The sequence below is a fragment of the Euprymna scolopes genome, chromosome 13 (assembly GCF_053919585.1).
Source record: "Euprymna scolopes isolate OS-2025 chromosome 13, ASM5391958v1, whole genome shotgun sequence".
Taxonomy (NCBI): domain Eukaryota; kingdom Metazoa; phylum Mollusca; class Cephalopoda; order Sepiida; family Sepiolidae; genus Euprymna; species Euprymna scolopes.
In genome coordinates, this window is record NC_136494.1 from 126,101,232 (window position 1) to 126,126,476 (window position 25,245).

General features: G+C 37.3%; 2 protein-coding genes across 2 annotated transcripts in view; both read right to left on the reverse strand.

Annotated features, from left to right (window-relative positions):
* The window catches only part of LOC145292332 (uncharacterized), a 50,466-nt gene extending 46,993 nt beyond the window's left edge, over positions 1-3,473 (reverse strand). The window contains exon 1 of the mRNA XM_080138661.1: positions 2,141-3,473. Within this exon, the coding sequence (XP_079994787.1) occupies positions 2,141-3,473 (1,333 nt within the window). The remainder of the gene's footprint in view (positions 1-2,140) is intronic.
* Positions 3,474-3,529: 56 nt separating this feature from the next.
* LOC145292333 (uncharacterized) lies at positions 3,530-3,895 on the reverse strand. Its single transcript, XM_080138662.1, has one exon. The coding sequence runs from the start codon at positions 3,893-3,895 to the stop codon at positions 3,530-3,532; it is 366 nt and encodes a 121-aa protein (XP_079994788.1).
* Positions 3,896-25,245: the final 21,350 nt, after the last annotated feature.

The following is a 25,245-nucleotide window of genomic DNA, read 5'->3' on the forward strand; positions in this document are numbered from 1 at the left end:
GTTAATTTCGTCTTCTCCAACACGTTTTGCCAAATCAGCGTATTATAATAGCAACGTGTCCGAGGTTATTACAGCATTCATGTTATTTGCGCCACGCACAAAGAAAGTACGTTGATTTAAAATCATTTATGTTTTCATACCGTTTCTAAAGACTTTGCAAAATTGTATCCAAGAAAAATTCTCGGCGAAACGATTCTCCATTAATCTGATGATCTAAATTATCTGCCGGTTCGTGTCTGAAGAGACATATTTTGTTTTGTGAAAAAATTAATTTCCAGCAACGAATCAATGACCGCTCAGATCGAGAAGGGAGCAATGCACTTACCTTAGGTTGCGAAAGAATTTCCCCCTTCCGCGACGTAACCGTCTTGTAGTATCTTCGCCAGACGAAAGTGGAAAAGATTTACTTTCAATCGCCGGCAACTGAATCAATTTGTGGTGAAAAAAAAGAGAAAAAAGACAAGGGAATCTCCCCTCTTATATAATGGAATGATCAGATGATTAACTATCACGTGATCCGGAGCACAAAATAAAACTTTAAAAGGGTGAATAACAACAACAATTCTTCTTGGTTAGTATTCAAGGTAAGTGCACGCCGATCCTTCTCTTCTCGAGCAATCATTAATCCTTTTTTTCACACGATCCCCAAGAAAAAGAAAAAAAGAAAATGCGTGGAAAAACAAAGGATATAAAGCCATGCAATTACTTAATATAGTTAACGTATTAGTATTTTTTGTTTTATTTTTTTTTTTTGGAGTCCCTAACTATTCTGGGAGGAGGCTAGGCCTACCTCGTCGTCGTCTCTTAGGTGCACAATCCGTACAATACCACTTCTGCCTTTCCGGAGGTGGAGAAACAATTCCCACACACCTGAAGTGACACCATTAATCGCTGTTTAAAGAGAGCTCAAGTGGAAAGAGGTTCTTCAATGAGTGAATGTGTACTGCATTGCCCCCCTGCCTTACCTTTGCAGACCTTACTACACCATCCTTACCATAAAACATTACCAATATAATAACAAGAACCCAAAACAGTGTTGGTTTAAGAGAACTTTTAACTAAAACGACATCGCCGATCTTAAGCCTGTTTCGGAAAGGCACCCTTGAACGGCCCAGGGGCTTCTCTCTGAGACTTAAGAGGTATTCATCATACCATAGTGCTTTGAACTTCTCCAGACACTGGTTTCGTACCTGCATGGTCCTGAGAAGCTTCTCTCGACTTGGAGGGAGGTGGGAAGAAAAATCTTCCTCATTTAAACTCAAGAGTAGTCCAGGACTCTTATTGGGCCTCAGAAACATGTTTGGAGTTACTGCCTCCAGCTCAGTCTCCGCAGATTCTCGATAAGTTAGAGGGCGGTTGTTAATTGCCCTTTGTATATCCGATACTATGGTTAGTAACGTGAAATAATCTATCTCACCTCTACCAACCACCTTATGCAGACAATTTTTAATTGTCTGAATACTCCTCTCCCAGACCCCTCCTACCCAAGGCGAAAATAGAGGGATAGGACAGAATTTAATCAGACACGAGCCAAACTTCTGTTGATAATTGTGGCTTAACATCAACCTCTTAAATAACCGCCTATCTCCTATGAAGGTCTTAGCATTGTCACAGTAAATGGCTGTTGGAACACCATGGAGGTTTGTAAAACCTACCAAAGCCTGTAAAAAGGACAACACACTCATGTCTAGTACCACCTCAACATGTACAGCCCTGATACTGAGACAGGTGAAGATGAGTAGATACATCTTCACCACCTTAGCCCCTTCCTTAACCCAAAGGTGGCCCGTAAAATCTACTCCCGTGTGTTTGAAGGGAACCTCCAGTTCAACACGTGAAGCAAGCAAGCTGGCCACATTGTGGGGGGGGGGCAATACTTGTCTGGCATTGTACTTGCGGCACAGTGCACATGAAGCCAGGACTGTTTTCACTGCTTGTCTCCCCTTGGGCACCCAGTAACCACACCGTCTTAACTCTGCCAGAGTGGATGCAACCCCCAAGTGTTGACACCTTGTATGCGCATCCATTATTATAAGCCGAGTTACTCTGTGATATTTTGCTAACAGAACAGGGTGTTTAACTTCCGGGTCGAAATGGAGAGACCTTGCAATTCTGCCACCTGACCTGATAAGACCCTCACCATCAATGAACAGGTCGAGATCATGCACCAAACCCGGAACTGTCCTACCTGAAGAATCCCGCAGGAATGCTAGTTCCTCAGCATATGTCTGGCGCTGCATCGTTTTCATCAGCAGAACGGCTGCAAGCCTTTCCGTGTCAACTTCTAACTGATGCAGCCGATGGATGAATCTGAGGACCAAGGAAGTCACTCTCAATAGCTTGGTGAAGGAAGAAAATCTTTCGAGAGGAAGAACTGTAGGTGGTTCCTCTCCCTGTAGGATGGCAGCATTCCAAGAAGAACGGGCCACCACTTGGCTGTGTTGGCTGAGGCATGGCAACTGCTGTGCAGCCCATGGACTGATCCCGCTACTTAACCAATCCGGACCAGAACACCAGAATTGAAGGCAAGCCTTGAACCTTTTCAAAGTTAACTCCCTAGTGATCAAATCGGCAGGATTCTCAGTCATTAAGACATAACGAAATGAGGGCGAGAAACCTATTGTGGCTTCCAACTCAACACTCATCTGTTGGATGTCCTTCAGTCTATTCCGGGCAAAGAGGTTTCTGCTTACAATTGTTCCGGAAATCAGCCAAGAGAGGACCACCTGCGAATCTGTAGCTCCATGAATCTCAGAGGGAGATAACCCTCCAAAATTCCTCAACAAAGTAGGCAGGTACCGGAGAGCCAAAAACACAGCCATAAGTTCTAAGGTGGGTAGAGTTTTCTTTTTCAAGGGAGCCACCCTAGCTTTTGCAAACACCAGACCAGATTGGCAATTTTGCACTACATATGCTGCGAAGCCATATGCCTCTGGAGATGCATCGCAGAAAAGAAAAAGTTTGCTAGCCTCATTCTTGCTGAGTGCTCTTCTGGGGAAGGAGACGGTCTCCAGCTCAGAGAGATCTAGGGAAAGCTTCCTCCATAAGGACAAGTATTCCGGTGGGACCGTTACATCCCATCCCAATCCCTTCTTCCAAAGTTCACTCAACAAAATACGGCCACGTAACGAAACCGGAAGGCACAATGATAACAGGTCATAGACTCTAGCTGTCTCGCAGAGGATCTGTCTCTTGGTAAAGGCACTAGAGTCGCACTTAACAGCTGCTACACAAAAAGTGTCTGAGAGAGGACAGTATCTATATCCGAGCACCTTCTCCCATTTGTTGTCATGGTCACTCAGGGAACCATGCTCCTGCATTTTGTTTTGAATCGCCACATGGTTAGAGTTACAGGACTGCAGTTCGAATCCTCCCTGACGCAATCGTTCCCAGGTGAGTGTATATAACCGGCACAGTTCATCGGGATCATCGTGCGACATAACCAAATTATCCACGTAAAACCGATTCTCCATCATGGATCTACAATTATCCATGGGAAACTGCGCTGTATGGTATTTAAGGACATAATTTAATATAAATGGACTAGCGGCATACCCAAAAATAAGAAGGCCTTCTTAATATCTGCTAACATGACGTGCTTATTAGCACGAAAGGTAAGTAACAAATCTAGTAGGTCACTAGTAAGATTTATTCCCTGGTAGGTAGCGTCGTTAAGGGAAGGACAGTCTCCAACTTTGAGGCTGCAGTTGAACACTGGCCGAATCTTAGTGGTGGAGGTAGGGTCCGATTTCAGGACAGGCCTGTGCGGAATCCAGACAAACTCTCCGAACCGTTGAGGAGGCACGAAGATCTCCTCTATAATTCCATCCCGTTCCTGCTGATGGAAAACCTTCAAATATTCATGATAAAGTTGCCTCTTCTCCAATCTCTGCATGACATGTTCCAATATTCGCAGAGCCACTGCATGGTTGGAAGGAACACAAAAGATCTTATCGTCCTCCCATGGCAACTGAACGTAATATTTGTTATCCTTAAATGAAATAGACTGTCAAAAGAGAGCAATCTTCTGTTCATCATAATTAGACAGTTCCTGTTCTTCAATACCCAGTGACTCCACACTGAACATCTTCTCCAAACCCCTTTGTACATCACTTTCAGGGAAGAAATCACTTAGAGGGTCTTCATAGGTGCCCTGAGACTCCAGCACAAAACATAGGTGAGATGAGTTGACCTCAGCAGTCGACACAAGTAGAGCATCGAAGGTAAGGCATTCTGAGTTCTTGTCCACAGAATGGTCAGTATGTAAAAACTGCTTCATCTCACCGAAGGGGACGAGTCCTATTGGTGTCAAAAATGCCTGTCCAAGCCAACAAGGAACCAATTGAAGGCTCCCTAAATGTTGAATGATATCCAGCCCAATTATTCCATGAATTGGAATAAAATTTGTGCCTCTGTCAAATCTGGCGGCTAAGGGACATTTCAGGCGATCAAATTCATCCAAAATAAAATCCAGATTCTCGATGTGTACCGAAATATCAATATTTTCGTGTACCAACACCGTCAGGGAAAATGGACAACCGGATCCAATGCTAGCCTCCAATGCTACCTCTTTAAAACGCCTGTCGCAATCGCCAATGGTGGTAGTCAGCCTAATTTCACAATCATGTCCAATGGATTCTAAGTGACCGAGGGGGTCCAAGACCTTACTGGACAAATAAGTCCGTCTACTGCCTGTGTCCAATAGACAGTTGACGGAAACACTTTTGTCACCCCTACCAAAGGTAACACACAAAACAGGGGGAAGGCTCGAGAATTTTCCACCATGAATGCTATAGGCTGAGTTGGACTGAATAGAGGAATCTCTCCGTGAAGTACCGGATCTAGGTCCTGAAGATACATTCCCTAAGCGCCCCCCCCCCGCATAGTGTTACAAGCCGAGCCAGGGATCTTATCCCCTTTAATAAGGAGACGTTTAACAGCTTCCTTAGTATCTTTCAGAATTGATGACAAGGTGGGGATTCTCCTAACCGAAATTAAGATCAACTCCCCCTTGATCTCCTTGGGGAATTTTGCAAAGAGAATCTTGGCCATAAGCCGAGCCCTAGAAGAAAGGTCGTTTGAAAACGAACAGTCGAAGGAGCCCTCCAACTCAGCCAATAGGGAAGCTACTTTGGATATGTAGTTAGCCAGGGCAGTAACGGATCTGTCCTGTTTACAGGAAAAATCTAATATGTCTTGGAAGATGTTATCTATTATTTCATCTTCATCGAAGTACTCGCTTTTCAGGACCGTAAGAGCCACCTTATAATTTCTGTTGCTGATGGAAAGATGATTAATCAACAACAGGGGCTGGCTAGATAGTGAACACTTCAAAAAATTCAGTCTTTCGGCATCATTGGCCATGCCATCTACACAATTCTCAAAACGCGACAAGAAATCCTTGAAGCTCATAGGGTTAGATTGCATGTCCAATCCATCGAAGGTGGGTCCCGTGATCTGAATTTGAGGTGGTTTTACAGTAAATGAGGCCCCAACTCTTCCAACTTCTGGGGAACATGGAAGGCTCAGAGAGTCCATGGCCACTGGGAGGAGCTTTAACTCAATATGTTCTAATTCTCTTCGGAATCTCCGGGTGTGTGCAAGAGACTCCCTCTCAATTTGAATCCAATCCTCTTCCTCAGAAGATTGAAGTTGGATTTTACTAACACATATGTCTACTTCAGTCAAATATTCCTCCACCGATTTCTGCAGTGCATAGAAGGATTTAACCGAGAGTTCATCCTCCAGATTGTCCATCTCCAGAATCGTTCGGATTTTAGTCCAAAGAAGAGAAATTCTCTTCCTTAAATCTGGTTGACTCACATCCATGTTAGTATGGGGTTTCTTTCGCAAATATGTGAAAAAATTAATTTCCAGCAACGAATCAATGACCGCTCAGATCGAGAAGGGAGCAATGCACTTACCTTAGGTTGCGAAAGAATTGCCCCCTTCCGCGACGTAACTGTCTTGTAGTATCTTCGCCAGATGAAAGTGGAAAAGATTTACTTTCAATCGCCGGCAACTGAATCAATTTGTGGTGAAAAAAAAGAGGAAAAAGACAAGGGAATCTCCCCTCTTATATAATGGAAGGATCAGATGATTAACTATCACGTGATCCGGAGCACAAAATAAAACTTTAAAACAACAACAATTCTTCTTGGTTAGTATTCAAGGTAAGTGCACGCCGATCATTCTCTTCTCGAGCAATCATTAATCCTTTTTTTCACAGTTTCTTCTCCTTGGTTCCCGATAGGCACAATCCACTTCAAGCTCATCAACAAATTTTCTTGTTTTAATTTCTATTACTGTAAGTCTTTCCTACTTGTATTGTGAAACAAATGACATGTCAGCCTCAACGTGAAACCTCTGGTCACTGCTGTCTATTGAAGACCTCTTTTGCGTTTTACTTATAATGTTTAGTTGAAACAGCAAGTCATACCAGGTAATCAAACGAACAATGAAACTCCACCTCCTGATTTCTCGATATTCCGTGCTGATAAATCTCGTTCTAATTCTTCAATCGCTTCCAAAATTTCTGTTATCTAAAAACAGAACGATTTAGCAGCTTCTACCTTTTCTTCCAATCTTGTGTCCGGAAAACTTTTAACTGTAACGTAGGCCACATGTTTCTTGGGAATAGCCCACCACTTTGTTGACGGAGCAAATAACTTATATATAAGTTGCATATAGCCAAAGACATAAATGGAAGTACTTGACGAGCTTGCACCATCAGCAATTACCCAATTAAGTCGATGACTGGCGCATGGCATGTATACATCTTTTTTATTGACTTCCAAAAAATGCGCCTGTATATCATTCACCCCTTCCATGTTGCATCCGCTATCGGAACTTTGGCTTTATTTCTCCGAGAAAATTTCCATTTCTGGTGTCACTGAGCTTTTCATTTGTACTCCAGAAAGCCAAATTTCTCTCAGCCAAAAACTGAATTATATTAATCAAGCGAAATAAAACTGCTTTCGAATATGTCTGCTGTCCCTGAATCAGTTTACCTGATTGTAAGTCAACAAGTTATCCGATCATTTATTATACACTTCTTATGATGGGCTGATTGTTCATGTGTCTTCAGAGTTTTCGATAGACAGCTCCATTGTCGACCAAATCCTAGGAACAAAGTCAGGCCTCAACGTCTTTTTTGCTTTCATTACTGAATAAACAGCAGGCAAAACAGAAAACCCGGTCAGCTATGAACGACGAAGTTTCGTTATTTTTCAGTGTTAAATAATAGCTCTTTTCTGAAAGTTTCCGTGGCGTGTTCTCCTGGTTTAATGGGAAATCATAATCCGTCAGCCGAAATGGAAACGAGCGTGTAGTACCTAATTAGCGCTGTTAAACAAATGTTATTGATATCACAGGTAATAAAGCGTTGGTATTGCAGATTAAGTGTATAATTGACGTGTGTATATATAATTCCAATCTTTAGATAAAAAAGAACAGTGTGTGTCAAAAAAAGTGTATGCAAGAACGGGACGTAAAGTTTCAAATATGGTTTCAAACAGCAATGTAGAGTGTATATATATATGTGTGGTCAAAGATTTTTATTGACGATTCAAATAAACAGTTCAATATAAAAAAAAAAAGCTTCCTTATTGACAAAATGGACGTCTAGTTCCATTTTTTTAGTTTTTCGTTTGTTTCTTAAAACACATTTTACATTTCTTTAAAATACAGTTTAAAAAAATCCACTGACTATTATGTTGAAGCCAAATTTATTTTGATTTCCAGCTTTACTTGGAAAGAAGTTAACTCTACCAGAATAAAAAGGTAACTGTTTCAGTAATAACTAAAAAGAAGTAACTGTAAGAAAGAAATAGCGACAGCTAAGACAGAATTTGCTGAAACCACCAAAAAACGCATCGAAGCACAGAAATTAGGAACCTGTGACAGTGTAGTAAATAATGGGCAATCAACTATTCCCTCACTATCCAACAATCATGAGGTTGTTTGCTCAGCAACAGAGAAGGCTAACATGCTTGCCAGTCGGTTTACCTCAAACTCCACACTGAACCCTACTAACAACCCCTTCCTGACTTTCCTTTGCGGACAGACACCGCACTAGACGATTTGAAAATCACCCCTCCTCATGTGCATGCTATCATAAAAAATCTTGACACTTCAAAAGCATGTGGACCTGATCTCATTCTGGCTGTGCTATTAAAAAAGTGCTCCGCCGAAGTAGCTCCAGTTCTCTCTAAACTTTACAACAAATGCCTTAATGAATCTTGCTTTCCTGACTGCTGGAAAACTGCTTCTGTGTAACGAGTTTTCAAGAATTCTGGTGAAAGAACTGACCCACTAAATTATCATCCCATTAGCCTCCTCCCACTTTTCGCCAATATATTTGAGTCCATAACCAACCTCTTTCACCTTACAGATGCTAAATTTCTGACCGACCAACAATATGGATTTAGGCAAGCCTGTTCTAAGGCTTTTGACAGGGTATGGCATGAAGGTCTTCTTAGGAAAATCAGATCATACGGTATCACTGGAAGAATACTTAACATAATCAAATCCTTCTTAGATAAGAGAAAAATCCAGCTTGTTCTCGACGGTCGTACATCTAAACAATATGATATAAATGCGGGATGCCTTAAGGGTTTATCTTTGGACCTCTATTATTCCTAATATTCATAAATGACCTCCCTGACAAAATTGTCTGTGAGATGGGTATATATGCTGATGACACCACGCTCTATAACAGACACGAAAGGAAAGCAAATGAATACATATCTAAAGAAATGGCCAAAACACTAGAGGATGACATCCAATCTGTAGTGGAATGGAGACAAAAATGGATGGTCACATTCAATGTTGCCAAGATTAAACTTGTTTCCTCCAATAATTACAAGAAACCTTCTCTACTATCAATAGGAATGGTCAAAGACTCATTATCTGAAAGTACATCTTTTAAACTCCTCGGTCTAACGTTCACAGGAAACATGAGTTGGAACAATTACATTGAGAGGATTGCCAGGGCCGCTGTGAAGAAGGTAGGTTCTCTCTACCATGCTAGAAAGCTACTAACGCCCGAAAGTATCCTATACCTCTATAAGGCCACCATTCGCCCATGTATTGAGTATTGTTGTCATATTTGGTTTGGTGCATCTGCTACTTGTCTCTCGCTTCTAGACAAGGTTCAAAAGAGAATCGCCAACCTAATAGGTCTTGAACTGTCATCCAAGCTTCCGCCTCTGTCCCATCGACGAAATGTAGCATCCCTCTGCCTGTTCTACAAGTAATTTAACGGTGAATGCTCCGACAAACTGCAAGCACTTGTACCTCCTCGACGTAAATACCCCCGACAAACCCGACAAGCAGCTAAATCCCACCCCTTCACAGTAGAGATTCCTAGATGTAAGAGAGCCTTCTACTCCAGTAGTTTCTTCCCCAGAACCGCTAGACTCTGGAATTCCCTTCCGGGTTCTTGCTTCCCTAACTGTACTGACATGCAGAAGTTCAAGTATAACGTGAACCGACATCTTGATCTCTAACTCCCCACATAGTACCCCTGTAGCTTATGTCCCTGATAGTAGCCCCCTACATCAAAGTGGCAATGTGCTTTGTTTGGGGTGAAAGTGTAATAAATAAATAAATTTTCTTTTTAAGTAGTTTGATTTTATGACATTTTATCTATGCACCCAATATTTATATCTTTTGAAGATTCTTTTCACTACCAGTTCAGAAACATACGAAAAAAAAGAAGAACTGACTTGAATGTCTTCGCTTAATCACAGATCATGTGAAAAACTTGGAAATCAAGTAGATGCTCACAAAACCTAAGAAGAGGGATTAATTTGTGATATACTTAATAACTGAATTGATCAACGTCAGAAAGAGGCGTTGTATATATTTGTATATGTGTGTGTGTAAACGTTATTTTTATCATTTAATCAAAAGCGTGACACACGTAGATACAAGTTATTTGCATTAGCATCGGGCATTACTATAATGCTTTTGTAAAATCTGCCGCCAACGTTGATATTTATTGTTTATAAACAACGCACTCATTAGATTTTCGTAAACGTTTTACGACATCATGAAAGTCTGAATAAACCTGTTATATTCTTATATGTTGAAATAGATATATATAATCGATTTCTCTCTCAAGTTCATTGTTTTAAAAATTACAAATGATTTCCGGCCTTTTTTTCTGACCCCTTCAACCCGGAAGGCTTTTATCAAATATTATATATAGAATTTATGGTTAAATTCTTTGAAGAAGTAAAAATATAGTATTATTAGACAAAAAAATTTATTGATTGAAACAAAGAATACAATAAATTTAAAGTTATTTCCTTAATCCATGAATGTTCAATGCATAGCTCATGCATTCAGGGGGACTGTATTAAGGGGCAATTAGAAAATCCACGGATTCAGGAAATAACTTAAAATTTCTAGTATTCCTCGTTTTTAACAATAAATTTTACTGTCTAAAATTCTATATTTTACTTCACAGAATTTAACAATGTTTTTAGTTTGCTCTATCTTATATATTGAGCTATTTTATTTCCTGGGATTGTCTTATAAAAATATTTCCACTCAACACTATTGTATAAAACTGTATACAACATTGTTCATATATATATGCGCTATCAGTATTTATATCCAACTTTGAAAATTCAAAAACTCCAATAAGAGAATATTATATGTTAGATTTATAGAAAATGTTTTGTTTTGTTTGATATTTGAATAAAAGTAACTAATACTTCTGAAAATTTGTAAGCAATACTAAGCTGTCAATATCAGTATTTCTATCCTTAAAAAGTAACTATCATATTTAAAATATTTGCATCTCAAATATCACATTTAATTATGTGGTAGCCATTATATTGTTGAGCCTAACTTCCCAGGCACGAATTGTTGGAGGTTGTTTTTGAATTCGACGTTTTGTAAGTGTAAATATCTGTTGTAATTCCAAATGGAGAAAAGGCAAACAAGCAAGATATACATATATTAGTTTGTTACGTTTCGACCTTGTGTCATACATGGAAGTTTATAATCTTTCTTTGTTCCGTTTGTTCTTGTGTGGATCTTTTCTATACTATTACCAAACAGAGGAAACACCACCTACAATTAATTCACTTCATATCTTGTAAAATGACTAATTCAAAACCAAACTTTTAGAAGACAAAGGGGGTTTATTCTGCTGGATCTTTGTTCCAACTCATTGACCAGTGCATTGGGGAAGGGGGATAATGAGATTGATAACTACTCTTTACTCATATCTTACAACATTTTAAAATAGTACGATGTGCAATGTTTTCAACTGAAGTGCTGGCTTCTATCACTTACTCTCTCCCTGAGTCATGTGACGTCACATTCGCGTCTATCAATTCTCACAGCCGTCTCAAACTAACCTCAGGTGTACCAAGCCGACTCCAACTGACATTTCATTTTCTGTTATTTTAAACTAACCCAATTATACACAAATGGGTTTACTCTCCCAACATTTAATTTGTATTATTTTATTATTATGACTATTGTTCTCATCTTGAGTGTAATTCGGACTAGAGTTCTGCCGATGTAACCTCCGACCTTCTTCAGGTGTATCTTGTCGAACTCATAAATCTTTCTGTTGAACTCGGGAATCTGTATCGAATTTTGGAACTTTTTATTCAATACATGGAGGTAGCATGCTCTCATTCCGTCAGCCATGACCGGGTAGAAGTCTTTAGTAATTCACTAGCTTTACCCTGCCACGCGTTGCTGTGGCTCAATTTGGTGTAATGGAAAAGTCTAATAAAAAGAGAAAATGCATGTTTTTTTATATTCTTAGTACAACAATCGACTCCCCCCCCCCAAAAAAAAAAATGCGGAAATGTAAGAAGTAGTACTCTTGCAGTACGTAATGGTTAGATATTTTAGTGTTTTTATTTAATGTAAAATGTTCAGTCATCTCGAAGAACACAGTGTTTATGTCTGTATTTGGAGAAGACAAATGGTCAAGTTTGGGTAAATACGTTAAAAACTATCTAAAACAGTGTAAGAATTATTTAGTTTGAACTGACTTTCGCAAACATAACGTAACGTAATCAACGGTGTCCGCCAGCAGTTGTATGTTTGAAAGATACACGTAAAGACTGTTGTTCGAGCCGACTAAACGGTACATTAAATAGAAAGAGTTTGATGAAAAAGTTGTCGGAAAATGTAGCAAATGTAATTTCGTTAATGAAGAAGAAGTATTCATAAATGTTAATGTAAACACATACGGAATTGTTTAGCAAAGAAGAAGCAATCCAAATTTTCTGATCTTAATCAGACCTTTATCTGGTTCTTTGTTTGTTTTTGCTTTTAAATTTGAATGCAAGTAATTACACGATCTAAATATGTAAATAAAAAAATTAAATACTAAATGCTCATAGTTAGAATCGTCGGTTAAAGTCGTCCAAACCGGAAGTAAGAACCGAGTAATCGCGCAGTTCATGGTATTGTTTTTGTTTTTTTTTTTTGATTTTCAAGTGTAATGCAAATAATTTCACGATCTCGTTGCGTTGTAGTAGTATTAATTTTTTTTGTTTGTTTTTGATTTTTAAGTTTAATGCAACTAATTTCACGATATGATTTCGATGTAATAGTAATTTGTAAAAAATTAGATGTTAGTTTTTTAAAAAATTGTGTAGTTGAAAGCAGTAATAAATGAAGCTCATAGTTAGATTCCTCGGTTAGAGCCGTCAAAACCGGAAGTATAAACTTAGTAGTCTCGCAGTGTGCGTCTGGCGGAAGAAAGAAATGCAAAACAAAACAATCTAATCCTAATCGGCGCGTTTATTTATTTTTATTTTATTTATTTATTTATTTTGTTTTTGTTTTTTAAGTAAAATGCAAGTAATATCACAGTATCGTTGCATTCGAATAATAAATGGTAACTAAGAAAAAGTTTTTATGTAATAAGAAGTTTTTAGTGGGAAGTACTAATAAATAAAGTTCATAGTCAGATTCCGCGGTTAGAGTTGTCAAAACCGGAAGTCAAATCCGAGTAGTCACGCAGATTGCGTTGTATGTGAAAGGGGGGAGCAGAAAGGCAAAAAGATAATGTTTATTGGACCGTACTTTTTTTTATGGGAGAGAAGCGAAATAAATAGAGAAAAAGCAGGATAAAAATGGCTTTAATAACACTTTACGATTCCAAACCGATGTTTATTCCTTCTGTTCCTTGTGGACGCGTTCTCAGCGGTGTTAAGTGGTAGCAGGAGTAGTAGGAATTCAATAGAGAGGAAAGATTTTACCAGTTCTATTGATTTTTACAGGTTTTGGAGGTGAACTCTCACCAGGAAAATATAGGAATGTACGCTCATCGAGGAAGTGTAAGGGTAATAGGCCTATAGCACACCTCAGATCCTGTGCTGCAGTTTGTGCACATTACATTTGCATGTAATGTCTTGATTTTTAATCCTATTAAGGTCAAACTCACACGGGAAAAATGAGTTCATTTTATTTATATAGAGAATAAGAAGAGATAGAGAAGATAATGGTATATTTAGTATCACTCACACTGAGAATTAAACCTTCAACCTCCAGAAGAGTGTCACTTAGAACTGAATTTTATGTAGTACCTTATCTGTTACACCATGCAAAACCCCTGTTCTTTGTCTCTCTGTGTACCTTAAATGAAATGAAACGTTCATCAACTAAATTTTTTTACTATAGCTTCCCATCTTTGGAGCACAGTGCCACGAAGCTGCATCTCAGTTGATTACAAAATAGTGTTCTTCAAGTCCAATGTTAACAAACTCTTGTTGAGCCGTTTTCTTAAATAATCAAATTCTTCACATTTCGCCCATCATTTCCAATCCTAATAATCTCATTGACCTTTATCCTTGAGCGGCTTTTGAACATTTATGACTCATTAGTATAAAACAAAACTTTGTAGATATAGTTTGCTATTCTACATTCACTTCGAATAAATGAACGTTACGAATGCAATCAAATGACAAAGTTTAACGATTTTATGGATTTGGTTACTAAATCAATTAGAGAAACGGAAAGGCCATAGAGTAAAGCATGTCTTTCAGCTTAGATATTGACCTTCACAATCAGATGCAATTAGTCATGATTCACTTTCAATGCTTATTATATGACGGATCGAGCAATGGTGTACAAAGGGTCAATTACATAGATAAATGGGTTCATGTGAAATGCGTATGTTAACCATGGAAAACGAGTATTTACACCAATGTGTCCATCAGCTTTGGTAATGTAGGTTGGTGAGAGAGATGATATTGCACTGTGAACCTGCCTGCATGCAATGAAGTGTCGGTGGCCGGGATAAAGTATGTCTTCATAATACTGAATAATGTAAGATACAAGCGGTTATCCAGATAGGTTTGACAAAATGGAATCCAGATGTACCGATCTTAATTGCATGCGTTGATATCTGATTGTTCAATTTTATCGTGTGACATAGTAGGTGTTTAAGGATTATATATGTAGAGAAGCTAAAGTAGTATTTATGTTTGTACGGTTGATGGAACAAGCTGCATAGAGTGAATTCTAAAGACAAGCTATTAAAGTGGAAAATTTTCCGGCATCTGATGATATCTTCAATGAATGGGTGGGACTTTGTTGCTAGTTGGGTTTGTTGATTTTATTTACATTCAGGAAGTACAGGTATAGTTCCTTCATCAGAGCAGATTTCATGAAAATACTTGTAAAACAAACACATGACTGTAGCATTCCAGCGATGGGACAGAGGTTGAAGCTTGGTAGACAGTGCGAGACTTATTAGGTTAGGCACTCTTATTTGCATCAGTCCATATTTGGCCATAATATGAATAGTAAATTTTTAGAGATATGACATACATGTTAGAAGTTTACTATTCTGCAAAAGGAAGTGCATCTTCTTTGCAGAAGGTTTGGCAGTAGCATCTACTTATTTAAATGTTGCCTGTGAATGATTCAGGAGTTTGAATGCTGAACTGCTATCATCCATGACAATTGGTGTTTGCAAAAGTTTCTAATAATTGTTAAAGTAAAAGAGCTTCCACTTGGTTGAATTAAATGTAACCTCCATTTTTTTTTACCCTATTCCACTTCAGACCGGAGATCATTTTTTTAAAACCATTGTCTTGTATATATGTCTGATTTAACCACATGTTAAGAATAAAATGTGGTATCGTTTGCAAATATACTTAATTCAGACATGATTGCATTAGGGAGGTCGTTGATGAAAATCAAAAATAACAAAGCCAAATATCGACACTTGGAGCACTACAACTATGGAGTAATATAGTTACAGAGGTCACGGCTACTACATATATTTAAAAGATCCTTCAAAATATGTTTTTGTTGTAATTCTATATTCTTTTAACAGACAAAAATCATAGTTTTAAAACCATTTTTTTCAAATGTAGCAATCTATCACTCTCTTATACTGACCAAGTTAAATGGAAAAATTGTTCAATATTTTAAAAGAGAGAAAAATGAACAGAGAAATTGTGTAATAGGATAAGATGAAAATAGTTGAATATTAATAAGTATCGAACATGAATTCCTGATATGAAAAAGTTCTATCATTCTAAAATCTTGTTTATACTAGAAAAATACGTCACGAGCGAATGCAGACCCCACAATATCATAAACATGTATAAATTGAAAGTAAAACATATTTCTCTTTTATAGCGAGTAAAATTAATTCCTCAAATAAAAAAGTTGAGCACTAATTTATGTCTCTTTACAAAAATTAAAATCAAGTTATAACCTTACTTAAACTTGAGTCCAGAATCCTTAGTTCATTTTTAATCAAAATTTATTACATTATTTTGATTAAAAATGTGTGATATTTAAAACTTACGCTTAATGGGTCTTAAGAAGAAATTGAAATTCAATGAATCTATCTTTATTAGTGTCTAGTCGTTATGGATCAAATTGAATATAATCTTCAAATGAGAGAGTGTGTCTATCTCATGCCCCTTAATACTTTTTTACCGCTAATTAACCTATACACAGTCCACATTACTTACCCTTATGCCTAATAGCTCTCTTCCCAAATTCATAATGATCGGTTAATTAGTTTAAGGGTGAATCCTGTACATAAAAATATATTAACATATACACACAAATTAAAATACAAAAATTTATATGAATAGAAATGTCGTTATTTTTTTTATTTATGGTTTCTTAAAGCGCTTTTATTAAATCTCAAGAGGTAATACGTGTATCATTTGAATAAATGTATCAATTGTTTTTATTTATGCATGTTTCTGAGATTAAATTTTTATTTGGGAAATATATAACAAGCCTAACAATGTTTTAGATATACATAAAATAATCTCTTGTATATATCAGTCCTTGTTATTTTGCCAAATAATTCTGGATTTAATATATCCAACATGTCAAATTGGCAATATTTAACGATTTGTGTTGCATTGCCTACTGGTGCCAATCTGTTGATTATAATATTAAATGTGAAAATATAGGATTTTTTTTTTAATTTTTTTTTATTGTGTATTTATTGTTTATTTGGTAGTAATTAGTCCATATGTTTGTTTCTAGCACTAGCATATTTGTGTCTTTTAAGTAATTTAAATGCTGAATCCAGTATTTGTAGTAAAAAGTTTTATACTTCAATTTCTGAATATTGCAAAATATTTCTTCATGGCATTTGCATAAATAAGTTATTCATTGCATAAACGTATGTGCAATGCATATTGTACTTATATGCATGTGCAATGCATGTTCTGCACAATATACATGTTCATATTGAGCATACCACCGGATACAGCTTTGTGTTATACAGAGGATAGATTCTGTTTAACACAATGACGGGGGCCTTTACATATGCCTTTACATATGCTACCACTCTGGTTCACACATTATTTCGGAGTAATGGCATTTAAGAGGTGAAAACACTTTTACACTCAAAAAATGAGGCCTTAACATCGGTTCCTGGGCCCAACTCTTTTCCTGATCTACATTAATGATCTTCCAAATCGCATCCTTACATCATTTGTAGACATTTATGCTGACGACACTACCATTTATGGTAGCACATCTAAGACAGTAAACGACCAAGTTCTCTCCAATTCTCTCTCCTCTGATCTTGAGCACGTAGTACAATGGGGAAAGGAGTGGCTAGTTACTTTTAATGCATCTAAAACCAAGCTTCTCTCTTTACATCATCAACATTCTAATCCACATTTGGCATCAATTGAAATGAATGGCTCTCGTCTTCAGGAGGCCTCAAGTTTTGACAAGCTTCTGGGCTTGACCATTACTCCTGATCTTAAATGGAACACGTACATCAAATCTGTTGCCAAGGCCGCTGGAAAAATGGTGGGATCTTTCTATCGATCCGGTAAATATCTCACTGCTGATGCTATTCTCTATCTATATAAGAGCCAGGTACGTCCAAGGATGGAATAATGTTGCCACATCTGGGCAGGAGCTGCTAGAAAGGACTTGTCCTGCCTTGAAAGAGTTCAAAATAGACTTCGTAGCCTCGTAGGAGATGTCCTTTTCTCCTCCTTGCAACCTCTATCTCACAGAAGAGATGTTGCGAGTTTGTCTCTGATGTATCGTTATTTTCATGGAAAGTGTTCGACTGAGCTTCAATCTATGGTCCCCCCTCGCCAAACTTTCACAAGAAACACTCGTCTAGCTGTAAACACTATCAATAATTCCCCCCACTCTTTATCTGTGCCTAAACCTAATCGTAGATTCCATGAACAAAGCTTCTTTCTTAGAACTGCACGCCTGTGGAATTGTCTTCCGTTTTCCTGCTTTCCGGCTGACTACAATATGGTTGTGTTCAAGTCTAAAGTAAATAAGTTCTTGATGAGCCGTTCCATATAAGTTATCAAATTTACCAAATTTTCATTACTAATGATTACTATATTGTCCAATTTCTACTGTACACTCTTTAACCCTTATCCTTGAGTGGCCTCTTGGCCTTGATAATGTGGTGATGCCTATGTAAAAAAAAAAAAAGAAAGTCTATGTCTTACTATATTTCAACTTGTAGTCTATGTAAAACCTAAACAGTAGTGATGAAAGAAAACACAACAGATGACTGGACGCTTTGTTTGTTAAAACTCGCACCACTCAAGGGTACAGGTCACCTCACTCTGAAACCGCTTGGAAAAATAAAACTTTGCAAAAACAAAAAGAAAAGGTAAATATGTTTGCAAAAAAAAAAAAACATGTTTAAAATTAAAATATAACAAAAACATTTATTTTTTATTTCAAGGGTGCCATTATATACATTTTGTGCTTCCATAACTGGGTGGACAGACAGTAAGGCCACCTATAGTTAAACGGAGGAAACAGGCTCTCTCTTTCTTCCAGATTACCTTAATTTTAAAATGAAAAAAAGTCAATTTGGTATACCTTTTTGGTATTTTTTTTTACATATTTTTCAGGTATGCTTTCAACGAATAAACACCCTCAACATCCCCATGTTAAGATCAGCTTTCGGAACTTTTCTCAAAGTAAAAAAATCGCAAAATAATAATAATAATGACGGTGAGGGGGGGGTTAAAATATGTTTGTTATTGAATTTCAAAAAAGAGGGCTACTACTTTGCTACATGATCATAATGCTTCGAGATCAGGATTATAACAGAACAGTTCAATAAATTGATGCAATTGTGTCAGCAGAAATACCTGGAGCCGAAAATCTAGAGCTCCGTGATTTAGTAAAGTTTTTGATGGTCCAACCTCATTGTAATTGTTTTATTATGTGATAAGAAGTATCTTACCTATAAGTTTTTGTTTTTTAATTTTCAACAACCGTCCAATTTCCAGGGGTTCTGTTAGTTATTATTATTATTATTATTATTATTATTATTATTATTATTATTGAACTATTTATGAAAAATAATTCTTTGCAACTAACCCTACAAATATTTCACTGTGTACATAACTTGATCGTTATTATGAATCAATTGATCCTATTGAAGACGGCTAGTAACATACAAGTTAAAGGATAAAAAGGAATCTCAAACACGATTTATCTAAAAGTGAGACGGACAACCACAATAGAAATTCCATTTCCCATTTCATAAAACTTTGCCCAAATAAGTCGAAAGTAAAAGTCTTCTCAAATGAAATGCATTGTGAATCGTTTCGTGTTGGCGAAGTAAATCCAAGATGATTATTATCTTGGGATAATGCCAACCAATGACATTTGCAACCATCTTTGGTGCCTTGATAAGGCCACACATCGTGGAAAGATGTGTTTTACCATCTTTTTCCTACGCGTATAGGAAATGTCGTTTTAGCCTTGTCAGTTGCAAATCCGGCTTGGCTGGATTTATGCGATCAGACAAAATAAAAGAAATTGATAAGAGTAAAGGTCATGAACCGAAGGTCATTTATTTACAAGATGAAGTGTGTCATGTGCAGAAACCTTTGAGAAGTTCGAAACATGAAATTGATCTCAAGTGCTCACAATTAAGAATTTATTAACCATAAATATTTTCCTTTTATAAACAACATTTAATTGAACATATTTTACAACAATAAATATTTAAAGGAGACTTATTTGAACACTCCACTGCATTTTCACGGTAAATCAGATCCTCAGAACCATATTATTATCCCACACGTCATATTTGAAGTTCTACTTCATTATATTCGGTTTAATACATGCTTTACATGCTGGCATGTGTTGTACGGCTTCAAGAAATTGACTTCCAAACTAAGTTATCGTTCTTTCAACGTGACTAAAACGACATAGTTTTCAGTTCTGCACACATATTCCTATACTATCCAGATTAACCTTCCTTTGAGGTCATCAGAACTGAGCCTGTCTTAGACTCATGTTAAAAATCCATTGTATCATTCTCATATCATTCCACTCCATGCAACACATGTCCTAAACCCTTACTGATCAGGTTCCACTTTACTACATCATTTGTATACACACTTGATAAACTCTTTGCTTGATTTAGAGTGGTAATTATTTATACATGATGATTGCAACGTCTAGTCAGACGAATGCCACTCCCTCAGACACTTAAAGTCCATGATCCCAAAAATGACTTCTTTTTTTTTTTGTTTAGTCCTACTGGTGAATTCACACGCTCAAGCAGGCATAATACTGAAGACGGCCATTGAGATCAATTATTACATGCTTCCATTATTTCAAGCCTCCACACGTCACAACTTTTCCATCGCCACAGGACCATTTTTATAGACAAATGCCTGAGGGAGTATCTATACACAGATGATGTTACAGAGTCTTAGCTTTGTACGATAGCTAAGTCTCTCTCTCAGTTCAAAATGTTGAGATCCAGCAACAAGCAAGAGCAAGATAACCAGCAACAAGGTAAACTGCAGACCAGCTTAATGCGGGTACTGGTTTCCCACTTTATGTTTTTTTTTTAAATCAGAGATTTGCTTCTCCTAGAAAGGTTGCCTTTAGGACGGCTTGCGGGAGCCCTCTTTACCCCAACACACACATACACACAAACACACACGGTGCTAGTTGGCCATTTACCCAGAAAAAGGGTTTATTCGCCCTTTGGAAGGTCTTTTTTTTAATCCTTCAGGGAGACTAGCCACCTTCCTCACCAAACAAGTCTGGTGGGGGAACCAATTTAGTTGCCGGTGACCCGACCATGAGGCAGGTAGTACTGGGTTACATGGTACCAGTAGCATATGACATGACCTGACACATGTATTTATACGTACATACATATATATATATATATATATATATATATATATATATATAGGGTGTCTCAAAAAAATGTACTCACACTTCGAGTGGCGAGTAATCCTTTATTTATAAACATACAGTGAAATGGAATAGCTTTGAATACAGAAGACAAATGTAATTAAAGAATCATATTCATAAATGTTCGAATTGATGATCATTATTGTCCAGAAAAATGTCACAAAACAGGTTATTAGGAATATCGCAATATTGTCTTTCAATTTCCATTTTCAATGCATCAATTGTTCTTGGTTTGATGCAATAAACTTTGTCTTTGAGATATCCCCACAAAAAGAAGTCCATGGGCGTGAGGTCCGGGGAACATGCAGGGTATTCAATGGCACCCCTATGTCCAATCCATGTGTCTGGAAAAGCTGCATTGAGGTGAGCTCGTACATCGCGATGGTAGTGGGGAGGTGCTCCATCTTGCTGAAAGTAAATCTCGCCGTCATCACCAAAGATCTCAGAAATTTGTGGATCAACAAACTCCTGAAGCAAGTTAAGGTATCTCTCACCAGTGACAGTTCCGTTAATAAAAAATGGCCCTATAATGTCCAGTGCGGATATCTCACACCACACCGTTACTCCTGGCAAGTTTACATGGTGTTTAAGTGTTACAAGAGTATTTATAGGACCCCAGTACGTGCAATTATAGCGATTAATGGTGCCATTTCATTTAAAGGTTGCCTCATCGCTGCACAGAATTTTCTGTGGAAACCCTGCATCCTCTGCACATTTTGCCAGGTACCATTCACAGAATTCGACTCTCCGGTCAGGATCGTCTTCGTTGAGAGCATGAATTAGTGTTGGAATGTAGCATTTCCAGTGTAGACGCTTCATGATGCGATCGACGCTATCTTTTGAGATGTGGATTTCCCAAGCAGTTTGTCAAAGTGATTTCTGTGGTAATCGAAAGTGTTTCCTGCATCTGCTCTTCTTTTCCAGGGCTCGTGGATGTCCGATGTCGTCCAGAACGTTTCTTGTTGACGTTCTGGACGGTTCCATCTGCTTCAAATTTCTCTTTGATGCGAGCAATGGTCCGGCGCGTTGGTGGTGGTCTTGCGAATTCCCTTCTGAATCGTCTTTGCACTTCAATGACGTTTTCTGTCTTCCAATAACATTTCAGGACAAACTTCCTCTCTTCCAAGCTAAGTTGATTTCCTGCCATGTTGTGGTTCACACCTTACACCTGCAACACAAAAAAGACAGCATGTTAGCAAGGGTTAAAGTGGGAGTCCATTTTTTTGAGACACCCTGTATATATATATATATATATATATATATATATATATATATATTGTATCCACGTGTATTCCTTTTAATATATTTAAAGATGTATGAATAAAAAATCAATACGAAAAATATATAAACGTTTATATCTTTTCGGTAATAAAATTTCGGTTTTATAAAAGACTTGGTGTGGAATAGAGGCCACACAAGTCAAAAATGTTGGAAGGATCATGCTCGAATAGATCTTAACCTTATTGCTATACCCGTGCTCCTCCTGCTGCTAACCCTGCCTGCCCTACACTCATGTTTCCATCATTCACACTGAGGAAGATCGATGGATCGGTCGAAATTATGTGCTTTTGAAAGAAACATTCTTGTTTTTTTTCTAAAGACCTTTTGTATTCCTACACGTCAACACATAAGAAATAAATACATGAAAGATATAAACATTTATATATTTTTCATATTGATTTTTTATTCATACATCTGTAAATATATATATATATTTATATAAATATATACACGCATACATATAGACGAATACCCATATACTTATCAAACAAATATACTATTCATACACATACATAAAATACAGCGAGTAGACAAGTAGAGATATGAAGCTAAAGATGTATAAATAAATATAGATAAATATACATAAATTGATATACTAAACATGAATAATAATTGTATATTAGCCATAACATATAATAAGTCATGTATAACAGAATTAATAATAATAATAATAATAATAATAATAATTCAAAAATCAAAAGAAAATGATATATGTCATCTAAGAAAAAGAAAAGATGTAATATACATATTGAAATCAATATAGGAATGGACAAATTTATAGCATGACGTTTCTGAATTTTTGAGATGAGGATTGATAATTATTTGGATTCATCGGACTACTGTTCTCATCTTGAGTGTGATTTTCACAACTTTCGATCGATGTAACCTCCGACCTTCTTCAGGTGTATCTTGTCGAATTCAGGAATTTGGATGACATTTCGAGCGGAACCCTTTACTTATGTTATGGGAGTAGCATGATCTTGTCCCGTCAACCATAACTGGATAGAGGTCCTAAGCAATTCGCAATTGTATTTTTCGGTCGCCACACAAAAGAATATCACTTTATAAAACTGTTTTTTCCAAGTACTCTAACCACCACGCCACAGATCCTTGCAGACAATTCTAGTACGAATTTTAGGAGTCTTAAACTTGTTTTTATTTCTAGTTGTAAATATCACTATTTATTACTAATTATTACTACATATTAATGTATATCTATCTCTATACTTATTACTTGTATATATTAATGTTTTTATTTATTACTTGTATATATTATCTATTGTTTGTAATAACTCGTTCCCATATCGTATTAAATTTTATACTAGGTCTACTTAGTAGTTGGTTATTCCCCAACATATGTGCTGCTTCTTTCAGGCGTCTTACTTTCTCTCTGTCTATAATTTTTACTTCATCCCATAATGGTAGATGGTTTCCCTTTTCCTTTCCAGATATGGTCAGCTATACCTGACTTTTCAGTTTCTCGACGTAAAACGGCTTTTTGATGGTCTTCTAACCATACTTCCAGTGAGCGACACCTTTCACCTTTGTATAGTTTTCCACATTTACATGGGATTTCATATACACAGTTCTTAGTCATGACTTTTTCTGTAGGGGGCTTGCCTCTCACAAGCTGTTTCCAGAGAGCTAAATTCCTCCTGAATACTGTCCTGATGTCATATGGATTACATATTCGTTGAAGTTTTTCAGACAAGCCCTTCATATATGGTATGCAAATGGGATCTGATATATATCAGCCGGAAGAAGGTCTGGTGAGGGGATCATCATTGTCCCCGGTACTGGCTAATGCATACATGGAATACTTTGAGGAAACAGCATTAGGATGAACACCACTAAAGCCAACAATGTGGTTGCGATATGTAGTGAACATATTCATACTCTGGCCCCATCAGGAAGATGTTCAAATGTTACTAGACCATTTGAACTCGATACGTAGGACTATACAGTTCACAATGGAAAAATAACATAATAAATTATCGTTCCTAGATGTGATGATAACCTATACAGGTCAGGGGTTTATGTTATCTGTATACTGAAAGTCAACTTTTACTACTGCTTGTTTGAGAAGACATGATTGTTCATAGGAATACCCTTCAGCCTCCAGAGGAAGTCAACTCAATGGAAATTGCTTAAATTGTATGTCACATCTGCTTCAACATGTACAAATATGCAGCGGAACTGTAGAATAATCTTAGATTACATGGATTACGAGATGGGGGAAAACTCAATGTGACGGCGATCATCTGGAAAGGTGCAACAATCATCATATGGATATATATATATATATATATATATATATATATATATATATATATATATAGGGTGAAATTATACAATTGTCGTCCTAGAAAAGATGACATGATTCCATTTCCGTTTTATGAAAACGGTTTTCTTTTTTTGTTGTAGACCATCTACTAGTTGGCCAGTTGTGTACAAATCTCAAGAGCGATAGAAGCCTTCTATCATGTCTAAAAGTAATACAATGTTCAACGAGAATGCGCCGCTGTCCAATTCATGCTCTCTACCAACCCAAGTTATGACAACAGAACGATTACCAGCACCCTCAAAATGCATCGGTAGATTGCCACAGAATAACAGGCACGTGCTCAGTGTGATGAAAACAAAGTTTCTGGACACGGTTATATTCCTTTGTATGGTTTCCAGTGAGGGCCACATCATGCCATCTCACATCTCCAAAATCGGCTTTAAAATCAACACCAAAGTGTACCTAAATGTGCTGAAGAGTGTGGTAATCCTCTGTGCAATCAGGAGCCGCTGACAGACCCACCGGCAGACCCGGGCGTCGGCCCACAAGTCCAAAGAGACCCGGGTTTGACTTCAGAAGGAATGCTACGACTTTGTATCCTTCTCTCACTGCACCCTCTTCTCCCTCGATTTGAATCCGCTGGACTACTTCGTTTGGTCATACGTCGAGAACATCACCAACATGACCTTCCACAGCACCAAAGCTAGCTTGATTGCCAAGTATTCGCCGAGCTCTTGTGGAAAAGGCATACTCCCAGTTCTGGACCCATATTGAAGCAGTGATGTAGGCTGAAGGTGGCTACATTCAAAAGATGTCAGCTCTACTACATTATTAAGTTACCTAAGTTGATTTTTTTAATAAAAGTTTTAAAATAAAGCTGTAATATTGGTTTCTTTAAGGCGACACTTTTATCATTCCACCTTGTATATAATAATTTACAGTTGGTTATTGTTATTGTTATTGCGTTTTTAATAATTTATGTGAAC

What these genes read in the sequence shown, in the direction of transcription:
- LOC145292333 (XM_080138662.1), bottom strand. Translation starts at nt 3,895, where the DNA reads ATGCAGAGATTGGAGAAGAGGCAACTTTATCATGAATATTTGAAGGTT.